At 40.0% G+C, this 17205-nt stretch overlaps 1 protein-coding gene across 2 annotated transcripts; it reads right to left on the reverse strand.

Annotated features, from left to right (window-relative positions):
* Positions 1 to 7592: 7592 nt before the first annotated feature.
* On the reverse strand, positions 7593 to 16664 carry HUS1 (HUS1 checkpoint clamp component). Of its 2 annotated transcripts, none has more exons than XM_077785395.1 (8): positions 16514 to 16664; positions 16113 to 16240; positions 15494 to 15670; positions 14755 to 14862; positions 13726 to 13800; positions 11809 to 11908; positions 11357 to 11488; positions 7593 to 10540 (listed from the first exon to the last, which is right to left on the reverse strand). In XM_077785395.1, exons 1-8 carry the CDS (start codon positions 16563 to 16565, stop codon positions 10458 to 10460), a joined length of 855 nt encoding a protein of 284 aa, XP_077641521.1. In that variant the 5' UTR covers positions 16566 to 16664; the 3' UTR covers positions 7593 to 10457. The 2 variants fall into 2 exon arrangements, with proteins under 2 accessions (XP_077641521.1, XP_021394088.2); XM_021538413.3 differs by lacking the exon at positions 16514 to 16664 and adding an exon at positions 16367 to 16501.
* Between the last annotated feature and the right edge of the window lie 541 nt (positions 16665 to 17205).

Raw genomic sequence — 17205 nt, forward strand, 5'->3', positions numbered from 1 at the left:
CATTTTATTACAATCTTTTTCAAATCTGTCAAAACCTCCTCTGCCATAAACACGAAACTATACCCTTCTGCTTTCCTTCTCTTGTCCACACAAATGTGCACCACTCGCTGCTCTCACACTGTCCTGAGAAAATGCATTTCTCCATCTATAAGGCCAGAATGGAAAAAATTGAAGCAGCTCTCTAATCTACATTACCACAGAAGTCACAAAAATCCTACGTGATTGAGAGCTGTGTAAACTGCATGTAGCACAACAGAAATCAAACCCAAATCCATACCTGCCAAAGTTTTATCTTCCACATACATCATTTTACATAGGCTAACAAGCCAACCACCTCTTTTTTCCAGGGCTGCATCTCCACAATGCTTATGCCCACAAGCTGGCATCAGCAGATCCCAGAATTCGATGGCACTCCTGGCACTCGTGACTGTGCCGAGTGTGCAGGCACTGGCATTGCCACTGAGGCAGGAGTAGGGTGAGTGGTTTATCAGTCTCTTGTGGGGATGTGGGTGCATTTGTTTCCTGGCCCATACTATAGGCACAATATTTAATGATGTTCTTTTGTGCTGTAGGTTCAGATGCCAAAAACCTTCCTTTGTTCTGCTCCTACAGATGCTACTATAAGTCACTGTCATTTCCTAACGAGTTTCAGTAGCTGCTTCCTGCAGTGGATGAGGAAACACCTGGTTGCTTGTAGAGGATTTGTGTTTTACACAGACTAAGCATTACAAACTGATCATTACCTCCTATCCATCTTTGATGTTGCTGCTAATTGTTCCTGCTGTCCTGGTCTTGACTGTCATCTTTCCATTTCCCCCCTCCATGTATGTTTTACCTGCTGTTACTGCTCTTTTTTTTTTTTTTTTTTAACTATTTTGTACTACAGTACTAAAGCTGGATTGTGAGAGGTTGTTTTCCTTAGGCATGGATTTCGAGTCAGCTGCACAGCATTAAATGACACTAGATACCAAAATCAAATTCATCACAGGACAAGTTCAGAGATATGAAGTAATATTGTGGTATCAGTATGGCATTTATATATAAACATATGTTTCATCTTACAGATATAAGTAAACTCTACGAAAATCCATGTTACAGGTCACACCACATTGAAACAAAAATTCAGCATGTAGGCTGCTGTGCAGAAATTGAGGGAAATTAGAAATTCATTAGTTGCAATGTTCTCATAGTGTTACCTCAGGACTACCAACATGACACAACAATGCACATTCTGGGTTTACTTCTAGTTAGTTAATGGTAAAACGTGAAAAGTCAGGACAGCAAGGTCACTTATATGCAGAAAATATGTGTGGGTTTTGATGGATTATTTTTTTGTCTCTGAGGATGAATGATCATCTGTTTTGGGGACAAGCACTGAGGCTTTATTGCATGCAATGTGAAAAAATAGATTAAAAAAAGATAAAGGAAGAAGATAAAATATCAGAATTGAAACAAGAAAGGACACAGAAGAAAAGGATGTGGTAAGACAGAAATGGGTGGTTTAGGGAAAGAAATTGCACTAAAGAAAGGCAAGACAGCATAGGAAGGGAGAAGGATGGACATTAAAATGGTGTGAGTGTCTCAAACTGGAGAACTTCCTGAGGAGAGGAAATTGCAAGAGGCAGCCTACAGAAGTTTAAGTACAAAAATAAGGGCATGTACTGGGCTATCAGTTTTGAACAGCACTTTTGCCAGTGGCTTGTAGTGCTTTCCCCCTAGAAGCCTATAAACACATCCAGGCATCTACCAATCTACAGAAGGGCTGCAGAAGAATTGAGATGATTGGAGCCCTGCACAGGAGGGTGCCCAGAGCAACTTCTGTGCCACCTCTGAGGAAACCAGGGAAAGCATAAACTGCTTCCCTGAACACTGATGGTTCATTCAGCCTTCACCGGGCTTCCTGCTTGCAACAACCACACATGAACTTGAAGACAGGCAGCAAACCAAAGAGAAACAAGATCAGCTGGACCTGAGTCCATCCTGAAGTAGATACCAAAGTCTGTCAGGAATCCTGGTGGTGAAAGTCCATACTGTTGACTCTGCTCCTAAGTTTGGTCTCCTCCGGCCTGCATAAGGGAAGCAGCCAAAAAGGAAAACTTCACTCATGCTCTTAAAGTAAGAGCACCTACATGAATTTACCAACACATGATATGTCAGGAGCAGATGTGCTTGTTTTAACATGATACCCATCATGATACCCAGAAGGGCAGAGGTGATGGAGTACTGCATGACAGCGTTTGAGCTATATCTCTTCTTCTGGTGCTATTCTCAATGCCTTTGAGCTCTGCCTGTGACAAGGAATGAAAACGATAGAGTCCAAGCTCAGGATGCTTCGTGCTGATGGAGCATTTCCTGGCTGTAAACACTTAGGCTGAGATCTAAGAGCCGGCTCTCAGCAGCACTAGAGCCAGCTTCATTTCATCAAATTCTAATGTCTTAGTGGGGTGTAGCAATGAATCTACAGAAGCTTTTCATGGTCAGCTAGTTTGTAAAGACTTTCATCTCCTGCTGAGGATTGCCTCTGGAAAGCAGGTCTCTGTGATAAGCCAGTGGTTACTGCAATGTTAAATGCCTTAATAGTTATTTAATGCTCACACTTAAGGTGACTAGGACAGAAAGAGGAGATGGGTAAAGGAAACATCCCAATTTCTAAGAAATCTACATATTTAACAACTACTTCAAAAGGCTGATTTTGACTTGCAGTTGAGACAATTCCTTTCTAACTTTCTATGTGAGAACATACCATGAACAACTGTGAAATCACCCTTTGAAAAATGGTGTCCCTCTTTCAGAGATTTACTCCACTACAAAATGGGCAAAGATGACTTCAAAACCCCAAAATTTTGAAGTGAAGATTGGCCAAAGACTTGTTGTAGAAAACATTAATGGTGTCAAGAGAGGCGCCCAAACTATCCAACCATAAATATTTATCCTAAATTTATTATGATACTGACAAAAGTTTCCACAATAAATCAAAATTTCCTCAGACTTCATACTCTGATTTATCTGGAGCTATGACCTGTTGAGTTAGACATTGCTGGATTTGCATTAATGCAGCAGACAGAAAGATACCCTGTGTTAGGCACTTATGCCACTTCTACTCTAAATACTCTAATCCTGAAATGGAGGAGGGGCATGTACACTTCCTAGGGCTTTTTCAGCTTGGAAACATACTCAAAGAGCACATGATTTTATTAGTGTGCATGTTTACCAGGAGATCCCAAAAGAAACCTCTGCTGTGTGCACAAAGAATGACTAAGGTGGATAGCCCTGGCTCTCAGAGCAGACAATGAAATGGAAATAACTTAATCTGTCAAAAAATTGTGATGTCCACTGTTGCCAAATTTCATCTCATTGAGCGTGTCCAGCCATCTGACAAGTGGCAATTTCACAAAGCAAGAATAGTGCCTATTTGTTTCAATATATTTTTACTATCTATGATAAAATCAGCTATGATAAAAGTTGAAAATCATACAGGTTGAATGAGGAGTGCTTTTTTCAAGCTGAGATATCTGCTTTCCCACTGGGTAAGGAAGATATCTCTTATTACAAAAAAATTGCTGAAACAAAAGTGAATTAAGAGAATAAAGTAAGAGTTTAGCCTACCTTTCCAGCCTTGTAATTAGACCGGGGTTTTAAGTGAAATCTACATCTGTCTAATGCAACATCTGTAATTTCATGTGGTAAATTATTCTTGTAACATAATTCTTCGGAGGGAAAAAAATCCCAGCATCTAAATGATACTGCTATCTATTTGTGCTACATTTGGGGCAAATAGTTTCAAATTATTAAAATAGTTGATATATTCTGGGATTGAGAGCAGAGTGGTAAACCATTATTTTTCTTCCCCAGAAGAACTTGGACACTCTTAACTGCCTGCATTTCTGTCAATATGTAACATCTGTGAAGTGCGTTACAAAATGGCCTTAGCTGAGAAGATGATGATATTAAATCTCCATTGTATTTATTCCCTTATCAGTGCTCTGAATTCTGCAATTAATCCTAAGCACCAGGACAACAGGGTCACAGATATAAATAAAAATATGTATCCAGAAAATGTGGGGGGAAAAAAAATCTCCAAAAATCTGGAGTACTGTCAGTGTTGTGTGGGAATAACTGCAATCCTAATAGAAACCTCTTGTTCTAAAAATTAAAAAAGACAATTGGGAGAACTATCCAGAAAGTTTTCTGCTCCATGTCAATGAGAGCTCTGTTCCTACAGTCTGTGCTGTTGATTTAGAGAGCAAACGAGGAAGGTTGCCAAATGAAGTGATGAAGTAAGTGAAAAAGAATAATGAAATTATTATGTTTCAGTTAGAAATATAAACACTGAAAGTTTCATAAATCTGCCCTGTAATCCTTTAAAGACCAGTCCTATGGCCATTTTGTGGAGGATGAAGCAAAGGAAAAAGCTTGGAAGAGTTAAGAATAGATAAATTAAAATTAGAGACTTCTGTATTAGCAGATATTAGAGCCTGTGGTTTAAGTTAGGAAGAAAGTGCCAATGGATTTGCTCAGTAATCTTAGAAGTCTCCTAACCCTTCTTTTGCTAATGCCATGACAGAAGGAATAACCACTGCCTGTCTCCACTGCTGTAGCCTGCAAGGATGCAGTGTATTTTGTAAAGACTCAGTGAGCTTCAGCTAATTGTCTCAGAAATTGTTTTGATGACGGTTGCATGTCAATCCTCTAATGTGGCATGCTAATGACCCACAGGAATAGGGGGACAGAGAAACTAAAAGAAGGGAAAGAAATATAGAACCAACTTTTCCTCTTGTTCCACTTTTACCTTACACTACCCATCTATAAACTACAAATTTACAGTCATCAGGAAGATGTAGTTAGGTCTCAACTGCTTAGAGGACTCCAGCTTCTCTGTTACAGAAGATGGATATCTAGGGGCCACAGGCAGTTCATCAGGATCCTTCCCACTCATCTGCAGGCCAGACTACAATCGTATTAAACCTTAATGACAAATGTCCTTAGCAACCAATCTTCTTAAATCAGACAGCTATATATCTGTGTTTACTCTCCTTCCTTCCATGCAGCTTTCCACTTTTTCAACTGTTCTTACATATGATGTGAATGGGAAAAAAGGAGAAAAACAAAACAAAAGCAAAAAAGGAGGTGCATTGACAAGGCAGTAAAAGGAATGGATCTGAAGTAGTTGTGCGATTTTGAGACAGTGGTGCAGTGATGAGAAGGAGAGGAAATAATGTCTTGCTTCTTTTATTCTGCATTTTTCCAAGATTTCTAGTCAGAAATACTAATTTTTAGTCTCCACAGTGCATATTCAGCCCTCACAAAATTTATTTTCACATTACTTTCCTCACTATATTAAACCATTCTGCCATGAAAATACCTTTTCTGAGCTACATTCACTGACCAGTACTACTGTGTCTCCTGAAACATCCCTAATGAGATTACAAAGACATAAAGATGAAGTGCACTACAACAGATTATTCTAACACTTGATAGGTTTCAGATAGCTGCAGAGCTTTGACAGCTCATATTTGGCAGATGTGCTTCCATTTTAATACTGTTTATCTCCAAGTGATCTACTTCAAGGCATTTGATCTTTTATTTGGAATGTGTGTTTGTCTTCAGCAGGATCAGGCTAACCCTATGTAACCACTGGACTGTATGCACTGAACTAGAACTTTTAACTGTACAAAAAAGTGTACACTTAGCTTGTAAAATCTTAGAAACAGGATTCATAAGGATAATTAATCTTATGACATCTACCTCAAATGCTAAGGCTTAATATTTTACTAGCTTTGTTTCTCTCTGTTCATGCTAGAGATTTGTGTGCCGTCACATTAGCAGTTAACTGAACTTTGATGTTCTTTCTGTGAGAGCTACTATTAACTTTGTGGTTATACCTCTTCTCAATATAGAAATATATATATATTATATTTACAACCAACACAGAGCTAGGTATACTTGCAGCTAATGGAACAGCTCTTCTCCTGGATTTCAATAGAAGATGTGATTGTCTAAGTTACAGTTCTCTTTTTTTTTCCCTCCCTAAGGTTCACAATACCACTGGGATATTCTCAAAAGAGAAGAACTCAAGTATGACATTTTTGTATGTCTCCAACAGCACAGTAGCAGTGATATGTAAGAAAGACCATACCCACTGCTCCATGAGTGCTGATTAAAAAAAACCAAAAAAACAACAAACACAAACCTTCTAAACAGGAAGCCTGTTAACTTTATAAAAAGACCACCAAATTTGATAGATACTTTCACCTCCCTGTGACATTCTTACTGAACAACCTTCAACAATTTCAGTTACACAAACTGTTTTCTCACCTTCTCGTAACAAAAGACCCACTGCTTTTTTTAACACCAACAAGCAGAGAAATGACATCTTTCCATTTATGCTATTGCATTTGTTTACCTCAAAAAAAATCACTCTCAGCAAATGTGGCATGTGGTGGTGATAAAGGGAAAAAATAAAAATAAAAGCTTTATGTTTTAAAGGCTGATATTTCAGTCCATGAAACCACAGTACAGAAACAGTCCTGGAAGCACAGATGGAAATGCAGGTACTTCCCCAGATGTCAGACTAATGTTCCTTGACCTCTTTCCACTCTAATGGATCTTCAGTTCTGTGCATATTAGAACAGCCATCATAGGAAGTATAGAAATAAATTTCAGCCAAAATAATTTATATTTCTTGTCATTAGAAAATTCTCCCTTTTGGCTGGGGAAATGAATTGAACTTAGTTTTCATACATTTTCTACCTAGAGCATTAAACATTTTTTCTGGGAGTCTTTTGAACATGACTGGAAGATACTTGGTACATTTTTTTATATACCAGAAAATATTTAGGCCAGCGTGCCTTAGCTGGACAGAGCTGACCTCCTGAAGCTTGCAGTGAAGGACTGAAAGTGTGACTAGATGTGCACAGCTGTGCTCTAATATGCTGTTGATTCAGGTGGTGCCACATGCAGCTGGCTGTTCTGTCTGCAAATTTACTAATGAAGGACTCAATGCCCTCATCCATGTTGTCTATAAAGATTCTTCTGAATGGCAGCACAACATTCTGTGGGATTTGCTACTTCTGGATCCAATACTTACAGCTGGGGGACACCAAAGGCCTCCAGCTAGACCCTGTTCCACTACTGTTCACAACCCTCTGAAACCTGTCATAAAGCCTATTCTCAAGCCACCTCACCATCTGCTCATCTAGCTCACACTTCCTGAGCTTGTCTATCAGAATGTCATGGCAGACAGTGTCAAAAGCCTGGCTGAAGCCCAAGAAGTCCACATTCATTGCTCTCCATTTATCCAGCTATTTATCCCACTGTAGAAGGCAATCATCTCCAATTTGGCTTCTTCATAGCTATGACATGACAGTAAACCATTACATTTCACAAAATATAAATCTGTTAAGTGTTAAAAAGCCCCAACTAATTAGCCAATGAACTGATATGAAAAGTCAGAATGCCCAACAGTCCTTTAGTAAACCATAATAAATTGTGCTTCAGATTGTCATGAATAGTAGATGACAAAGTGGAAGATTCATTATTACAGAAGAGTTGAACATAAGCATCAACAAGTCTAAACAAAGAAGAACCAAACATTTATGACACTAACACAGTTTATTTCCCTGACATAAAGATGTCCCTGCATTAATAAGAAGGCTAGAATTTAAATTTAAGCTTCTGTCAGACAAGCCAAGTGCAATAGAAATCCTTCATGCATTTATTCATCACATATTGCACCCAGTTGTATAGCAGAAAGATTCTTGTTTTACATATGAAGAACTAAAGCAGAGATATTTAAGTCCAAATCACATAAGCTATTTAGCCACCTAATCTGCAACATAACTGAGTCTATGCCTAAATTCTGTGAACTGGGTCATTCATGATGCTTGCTCTGGAAACAGTATTTTTTCCATAGCATACAGTGTTGAAATAACTTCAGTCTTACATTTAGTCACTGGCAATCTGCCCATTTGAGAATTGTCATTTATGAAAAACAATAATCATACCCTCTCACAAGGGTTAACTGTGGTGCATTACTTCTTCACAGCTTTTTCTTAGGAATGCAAGTAATATGTTTTTCCATGGGTCTTTAGTATCCTGTTTTCTTTTTCTAATCAAAATTCTTTTTTAATTGCTGTAACATTGAAAAAATCAGACTATATGCGAAGGCTTTTTCAAATACAGCATAAAAATAAAGATCAGTAATACAGTGTGTAACCAAAAGGCAAGAAAAACAAGAGAAGGTTGTATGTTTCCATACCATACCAAAAAAGGGTTAAGAGGAAGAAACCAAAAACATGAAGAGACATCAAGGGACACAAAAGTGATGCGAGTATTTTAGAAGGCATCCGTATGAGAGTGTCAGAGTATTTATTCCATGGTTATCTGATTGATCACATCCTATACTGGATGAGGAAAAGAAAACAAATGAGGCAAACACAAATATAAATCCTGATTGATTAGCATTAATAAAGATAGTAACCAGAAAAAAAACCAACTGAAAATACCTGTTTCCATTGTCAGTTGGGCTATCAAGAAACAGCAGGCTACATTGGTTTTGGCTGTGATAGAATTTGTTTTCTTCATAGTAGCTTATATGGTGCTGTGTTCTGGATTTCAGATCAAAACAATGCTGATAACAGAGTGATGTTTTTATTATTGCTGATTAGCATTTATGTAGTGTCAAGGTATTACTGCCACACTGTCCCACTAGCAAATATGCTGGGAGTGCTCAAGAAATTGGTAGGGACACAGCTGGGAGAGCTGACCCCAACTGACCAGAGGGATATCTGCATCATACAGCATTGCGTTCATCTCAAGGAAAAGAGGAAGGAAGAAAAGGGCATTTGGAGTTATACAGTCTTACTTGTGTTCCCAACTAAGTGTTATGCATGATGGAGCCCTGCTTTCCTGGGAATGGTTAAACTCCTATGCTCATGGGAAGTAGTGAATTAATTACGTATTTGACTTTGCCTATTAAGCTGTCCTTATCTCAACCTGTGAATTTTTTCACTTTTACCTTTCCAGTTCTCTCCCCCATCCCACCAGGTGTGAGTGAGTGGCTGCTTACCAAGGTCAACCCACAACATAGGCAAAATGAGACTTTGCAAATAGGAAAGATGCAAACCATAGCATGTTACGAGCTGTCCGTGGAAATATGACAACTGATAAGGCAATGTGCAGGGCAAGGGAGAGCAGGGAGGAACAAAGAGGGAGTAGGTAGAAAGGTCTATAAACAGTCAGTCATCACACTCATTACTGCAAGTCTATTCTATCTTCTCATTGCCACTGCCTCTCCTTCAGCCTTCTCTTGAGCATTTGCATCTCCATGGACAAAAGATTCATTGCTCCCTTAATGTCAATGCCCCTTAAAAAAAGCCGAAACAATCAAAATCCCAGCACTTCTGACCATTACAAGCTACTTTCTAGAAAAAACTCCCAGTCTCATTTGGCAGCATATTCAATCACTAAAACAATTAAAAGCTGCATGGAACATACCAGGCTAACAAATAAATCACACATGGAATAAGGAGGAAAAGACTTCAGAAAATAACCAGGAGGTAGAAGCAGGGGCAGTACTCCTATGAGTGAAATTCAGTCATGCTCTTGGCTGCTCGGTATGAGAGCCTACACACAGTCTCACCATGTCTTGACACCATAACAACACAGGTTTACAATGTTTTCTATTTGGAAAGGGAAAAAATGTGATCCACAGATAGCTTGTTTTTTATTTCACACCAATTGCTGTTCTTTATTTCACATCAATTGCTGTGTTCACACATGTCCTCATATGGTGTTCATTCTGTACATAGGGATTTTCACCGCCTACATTAACAAAGTAATCCAGACTCTTTTGCTCATCGTCTCAAGACAAGAGTTAAATGAAAAGTGAGCACGAACAGAGCTACTGAGATATGTTAGAGCAAGTCTAATCAAAAGATTCCTGCTGGAACAGAATTCAATTCCATACCACTTCAGGAGGGCTGTGCATACTTGTCCAGGCAAATACCAATCAGGCAACCCTCCAGCAGGCTCTCCTGTTTCATGGAGGTATGATAGCTTGCACAGAGATCCCTTAACATGGATTGCATTGCGCAATACTGCATACACACAGCAGCAGCTCCAGAGGTGAATTCTACCTTTAGGTTTTTGAGGAGACTGAAGTATTTAATTGAGTGTGCTTTTGGGATACTTTGACCTGTGGCTAAGGCAAATTTCAGTTTTGCTCCTCCTAAGAGTAAGATAGACCAACATTCCGCAACACTGTGTCTCTCATAGCATATAACTATTCACAAAAATGGCTGGCTGGATTTCGAACACTTGTATAAATATTGAAATAATGTCCATCTGATGGCTATGTCTAACAGTGTCTCACATCAAAATACTCCAGCAACTCAGGAAAGATTTCAGACTTGATGAAAGAGGCCTCAGGTTGGAAAATGACCAAGATTCCAAAACACTCAGGCAATTGCTGGAATAAAATACTGAAGTGAAACCTCCTCATGGAGCAAGATGAAGTGGACAATTCTTTTACGTGCAATATCTGTGAGGAAAAAAATTAAAACACAAATTCACCTTAAAGCAGGAAAAATACTCAAAAATTACATCTTTTAAAGATGTCACCATAAAAAGAATGCTTCCACCGCTTCTAACAGAAGGGTAACTAGATAATTTAAATCCTCGAGGGTCTGTGAAGCATTAATAATCTATGAAAGATGATACCAAGAAGTAAATATATAATGTACAGGTTTATATTACTACACCAATTATTTAAATCTTCCTTGGGAAATTCTTAGTATCTCCATTAAACCATAACAAACATATGTTCTCAAGAAAAGCACAGTTATAAAAATAGGACATAAACCCTTGGATAGACTTCTGCTAAAAAGGAAGTATTGTTTCTATGGCTAGAAACACTAGCTGTATAAAAAGCATTTTAATATTAGAATCAGTGTAAGAAAGCATCCAAAGGAAAAAAAAGTCAACCAAGAAAACACGCCAGTAAATTCAAATTTCTCTGCTAGAAGTTGGAGGCTTTAAGACTTTCAAAAAATAATATCTCAAAATAATAATAAACATTAGTAACAACTTTAAACAAAGACAACAAGACAATACATATGATTAGTGAGTCTGAGTATTGAGCTTGAGACTTTTAAAACAGCCAGACTTATTTTTCCTTTCCCAAATGCCTAGGACCTGACTCTAACTACCTAAAAATATAAATATTAGAAGTCCTTGGGTACAGTAAAAATAATTGACTTTCATCCAGATAAAACAGAAGATAGGATATTCTGCTGAAACTAAGTATGGCAAACAACCCTACTTAATTTGAGTTCACAAGCAGAGCTGTTGAACTTACTGCACAATGCTTTTGTAGGATTGACCTGCTGTCCAGCAAGCAGCTGCTGCAGCTTCTTGATGTCTATGCATGCTTCAGCCATACTTTCCAGATCTCTGCCTTGAGCAGAACTTTGACATCCGTCCTCTGATGCTAAAAGTGTAAGAACACAACACTTAGTCCAAATATAAAAAGCAGTTTCAACACCCATAAGGACACACCTGAAAACTGCTGAAGAAATCCCAGTTTTCCTACCAAACTGTCAAGAATAATGGAGGAGATTCCCCACCACCCCCCAAACATGGAACAGACACTCCACTGGCCACTCCACTTTTTCTTTTAAGATTTCATTTGAAGACTTCAAAGTACTTGATGCTATTTTCTAAAAAGAATAAAAGTTTAAAAGTACTGTTATAAGCAACATACTTAAGTAATGAGATCAGACAGACACAAAAGGTAACAGGGAAACTTACCCCAGGGAGGATTTCCCAGGTCTTTAAAATGTGTTGTTACAGATACTAAGTCAGTTTCTATTTTCAAGTTCATTTCACCACTCAAGTTTGCTTCAATCACCTGCAATCAATCTCAATTTTAGGCAACCCACTTTCACACAGAAGAATACTGTTTGGTTTTGTTCAAATACAAGCTTCCAGGAGTACTTCAGTGCAAGTCACTTTCTGAAAATGGTCGAACATTTGAATGTTCAGCTATAAAGTGCATTTCCCATCATTCCCATGTGAATTACTCTAGACCAAACTTTCAGAAGTTATGAAAAGAAAGAAATTTAATTGCTCTCCAGTACTTTTAGAACAAGTATTCGCTTTAGGAAGTTCATGTGCTGAGGAAAAAGCTTCAGAAATGAGATTGAAGATGTAGAAATACAAAGATTCCTGAATTTCCATTCAGTTATTTAACAAATAGAAAGGTACCTACACAGTCTATATGACACACACAGAAAATGGGATGCACCAGGAGCTGACAGGGCTGCTTTCAAGAATTTAAAATAGACATCTGGATCAGATCAGTAACTTCAAGGACTTTGAACTGACAGAAATCCTGGAAAAGTGCCAAAAGCTTTCAAATTCCATCCTGAAAACTGGAAGAAGAAATTTGAAGGAGACAATATATGGTCTTACAAAAATCCCAAGCAGATCAGAGGATTCCTAAAGCACAACTAAGCACTTTGTTTCTGCTGTAATTAGATGAATTCTCAGTAATTTAAAAAGAAAAAAAAAGATACTTGTACTGCAACCAGAATCGTATAGCATGGAGATGCCAAGCTCCCAAATAATGGACAAGTACTATCAGAAATTACTTCTTAGCCCATTTTGCAGCACTGATCTTGACCAGTTTTATTACCAGGATGCATCTTGCAAAAATAATTAATTGTGACACAATGTTTTTGTTTTCTAACAACATGAAAGCAAGGCACTTAGCATAATTTCAACCCCATCATACAACTATCCTGTGTGAGAAAAGAGCCTCAGCTCTAGAAACAAAAGCACTGTGTTCCATTTTGCATAAACATATCCACCAAGGACATGGGGGGAGGAAAGAAAATAAAAAAAAGCCCCTAAAAACCTCACAAAGAGTTTGATGTGTATTTGCAGGATGGCTGCCATTTGCAAAACCACCAGTAACCCAGGATAATCTCTCAACTCTTCCAAGTCTTGAAAAACTGAGACTGTTTCAATTTCAAGATTCTCAGTTAACAGAAAATTTCCTATTTATCGAAAGTGATATGAACAGCATCAAACCCAAATTATTTCAAAGCTCAACACTTACTTGTTAACTTTCATGTCAGTCAATTATAGTGACTGTGAGCACAAACAACTAAATAAAAAACCAAATACCTTTTCTGTCCAACTGCAGAGGGCTTCTTTCAGTTAAAAGGCCCACTGGCACTCTAGAAATCCAAGGTAGACTGCAAATCCAACATGTCAGTCTAAAGCACAGTGTAACATCCAGGAGCTATTAGCAGAATTTCCTTTAAATCCTACATCAAGTTTACCTAAAGTTCATTCACAGACACCTAACACAACACTCACTTAATGGACATTTCCTCAATGGAACAGCCTGGAAAGTCTCCAGCTAGCTTCCTGAAGGACTGAAATTTCTTACCAGCTATGAAGAGTAGCTTGTAGCAACACAATGCCATGCTCTTTCATGGATGTAGTACAAAGAGCATCATTTTCTGAGAAGCCCAGGAAAAGCTTTTCAGTGTAAATCCTAAAATAAATCCCATCATTCTGTTCAGTCTTCAGATGCCTTGATTTCAATGTCTAAGTCATCTCAAAATAAGATAATGTGGCTGCACTAGTTTAGGCAACATGTTATGTCCCTCATGAAATAACATCTGTAGAAAGCATGCTTTAAGTGCCTTAACTTACAATGAAATTGCTGAGATTCTTCATTCTTTCCACAACACTCTTCATTGTTTTCAGCACTGGTAAGTAAATACTGACCTAGGAATACATAAGAACTGCATTTGCACAAGTATTTCAGATGTGATTGGGACACATTGATTTCTACTTTCAATTTTATCATAGTTTGGACAGTGTTATCTATGGCATTCAGGGTGCACAAAATCTATCTGAAATCAGCAAATGTCTCAGGAACAGAGGAACTCTTTCCCATTATACCAACAAGCCATCAGTCTAGCAATCATTCCAGACATAATATTCCAAGTCTATGTTCAAAATAGAGGCATGTTTTTGCAGATCACGCTTTCACATGAACTATCTATGTTATCAAATAGTCAATTACTATAGCCAAAAAGAAAATAACAAGATTCCTATGATACTGCAGTAATTACTGGAAATGTAATTATTGCAACCAGTGTAAATCTAAAATAAAAGAACAAAATATTAAAAGTTTTTTCAATATGTCAAGATTCTGTATGTCTTCAGAATCTAAATACTCTTAGCTATAGAGGTAACAGACATCTGTAATCTCTAATAGGAGCATATTTGTTTAAGGACCTTTCCTTACAATTTTGCTAAGAGTTAAAACCAGGAGGAAACACCTATATCTCTAACTCTGCCAGATAGGCCATAAATTTCAGAAAGAATAGATATTTGGGCCATTCAGCACCTGAACAGCTGAAACAGTCTAAACTTGTCTGGTTTAGAGGTGCTCCAGACTAAAGCTAAGCAAGTCCTTTTCTCCTCCCTTCCTCTGCCATGAACATCACAGAAGCAATTGGCAATCACCCACTCTGTTTCCATAGGTTCTGGGCTCTCTTGTCAGGATTGAAGCCATGTTCCATACCCCCCCCCCCAAAAAAAAAACCTGTAGCCTCCAGTCGTTCCTCTTTCCTTTCAACTCCTTTCCAAACCCCACCAGTAATATAATCTATAGCAATATCGTTCCACTTGCAAGCTCCTCTTTCAGAAGGGAAAATAAAAGCAGAGGCTTACATCAAAGTCTGGCACGCTGGGTTCTCTGAAGTCATTCCACATTCTTCTGGGAATAACTCCCACAGGAATGTCATGTGTCACAATCCTACTGCTGCTTGGTAAGGATGGCTTCAGGGAAAAAAAGGATGCTCTTGCAGTTAAACACAAGATTGGAATTCTAAATTTAAATTTTTCAGACCCACTCTAGGAAATGCTATAACTACATGCCTGAAACTCAGTTCATTTTCCCTCAGCTCCTATCAATATGCTTTAAAGTGGGCTTCCCTTTCAAATGAGGAAGAGTTTGTGATGTATCAGTCATTAGTGTACCTATAAGCTATCCAAAGAGCTGAAGAAGTGAATCAGCAGAGTTAACAATAAAAGAATCAGAAGTCAGCATACAATATCAGGAAAACCAAAGGCAAAACACAGAGCCAAACACTGAAACCTCCTTCATCTAATGGCTTCAATGAAAAGGCAATAATCCACAGAAGATACAGAGGATGAAGGAAGGTAGAAAAGTAGACATTAGAAAAACTTGTTTCAATAACACAGCATTCTTCCTCCACCTCCTCCTTGCTTTTTGGAAAATATAAATCTGGTTCTGTATGCTACCAACCATGATGGCAAGAAAGGTTAGTGAAAGGGAAAATGGCACAATGCTTCTTTAGTTTTCTAGAATTACACCAAATATTACCCTTTGATCTTAGGAAATGCACTGAATTTTAAATAATGAACATGAAAGCATGGTTGAACTTACTAGCTCCACAGCAACTCTGAGACAGGGACAGTGTTTATTAGTCAACTTGATCTTCACTGCCTTAGCACTCTGGGCAGTTTTTAATGCTCTTGACAGGTTCTCAGGCACAAACTCTAGATAGATTTCATTGTGTTCTGCAGCTACTCCTTCCATCTGAAATTCATCGAAGAAATTCCCCTACAATTTTTGAAAGTCGGGAAACAAAGCAAATAAGAGAGGCAAGTTTTATTTATCGGACCTTAAACTTAGAACTGCATTTGTACACCAGAAACTCCCCTCTGCCTCACATCACCTGAGGAATCACAACCATGAAAATTCATTGCTTCAGGCTAAACCAATTAACGTACTCCCCTAACACCTTATCAGTCTATTAGACAGTGAGTTATGCTTTCCCGTTTCCAGTTTTGGGCAGGCCCATGTGAGCCAGCACACACTGAAGCTTTACACTGAAGTGACTACCAAGGAAAAAAGGAATATCCTACCTGAAACACCTGCAACCAGACAGACCCTGAGAGACCTAGCAGATCGAAGGTGAGGGCTACAAGAAATGCCTCATACGTCAAACCCAATTACATGCTCTGGTTTTCAAAATGTGGTCACTGAACTTTCCTGGGCTCACCTGGCTCAGCTCACACCACAGACTGGCGCCTCCATTTGCTACTTTATCGGAGAGGATGAAATACAGCTTGGAGACAGTAAGGCGCAGGATGCAGGTCTTGGCTAACTTGGCGACAGTGTTAATTATACCTGCCGGAGGAAGGGAGGGAGGAGACGTCACACAGCGATCGCTCCACGCACCCCCGTCTCTGCGGGACGGAAAAACCTTCAGCTTTCACAAACGCAGCTCGTGCTCTTTCGCAAACTCCTAAACACCTCGGGGCGAAGGAAAGCGCCTCATGCCACGTCCTCCCAGGAAAGCAGGCGGTCCTCGCCTCCCTTCCTCTTTTCTTAGCCCGAGAAAGCCGGCCCCAGGTGCTCGGCGAGGCACTGCCGCCCTTCAGCCTGGCCCGGCATACTCACGGCTGAAGTGGCTGAGGCAGGCGACATCCACGATCTTTGCCCGAAATCGCATGGCGCCGCGGTCCCGCCCGGGCGGGCAGGGAGAGGCCTCGCCAAAGCCAGCCCCGCAGCGCGGCGGGGCTGGGCAGCGCCCGGGCGGGCAGGGAGAGGCCTCGCCAAAGCCAGCGCGGGACTGGGCAGCGCCCGGGCGGGCAGGGAGGGGCCTCGCCAAAGCCAGCGCGGGACTGGGCAGCGCCGGGGCTGGGCAGCGCCCGGGCGGGCAGGGAGAGGCCTCGCCAAAGCCAGCCCCGCAGCGCGGCGGGATTGCGCAGCGCCCGGGCGGGCGGGCCGACTTCCTTCCGCCGCGGCAGCAGTCGGCGCAGCCTGGGCTGAAAAGCTTAGGCCGAAAATGCCTTGGGACCCCCGGAATGTACGTGAAGATTCGTCTGTGTGGGTCGCAGTCCCGATGTCTCGAGAAATTTCTTTTTCAAATCCAAGGGGGCCCTTGCAGCAGACCCATCAGCCGCTGGCAGGGGCATAGCCCCGACGCTGCCGCACAGGACGCGGTGGTGAGGAAGGAAAGCAACAGTCGTGATGGAAAGGGGAGCGAACAGCTTCGTGAGGGGCCTTTTCACTGCCCCAGTTTTACCAGCCCACCCAGAAAGGGCTGGGCAGCCGAAAGTGTTTTGAGAAAGATACTCTCTGTCAGACCG

The sequence above is a fragment of the Lonchura striata genome, chromosome 1 (assembly GCF_046129695.1).
Source record: "Lonchura striata isolate bLonStr1 chromosome 1, bLonStr1.mat, whole genome shotgun sequence".
NCBI classification, from domain to species: Eukaryota; Metazoa; Chordata; class Aves; order Passeriformes; family Estrildidae; genus Lonchura; species Lonchura striata.

Bases quoted from the DNA above. Each gene is read 5' to 3' on its own strand.
- HUS1 (XM_077785395.1), bottom strand. From the start codon at position 16,565: ATGCGATTTCGGGCAAAGATCGTGGATGTCGCCTGCCTCAGCCACTTC. The intron at 14,863-15,493 runs GTAAGTTCAACC...TTTTCCCTGAAG, and splicing joins TCAGAGTTGCTGTGGAGCTA to CCATCCTTACCAAGCAGCAG. The intron at 11,489-11,808 runs GTAAGTTTCCCT...TTACACTTTTAG, and splicing joins CCTGGGAAATCCTCCCTGGG to CATCAGAGGACGGATGTCAA.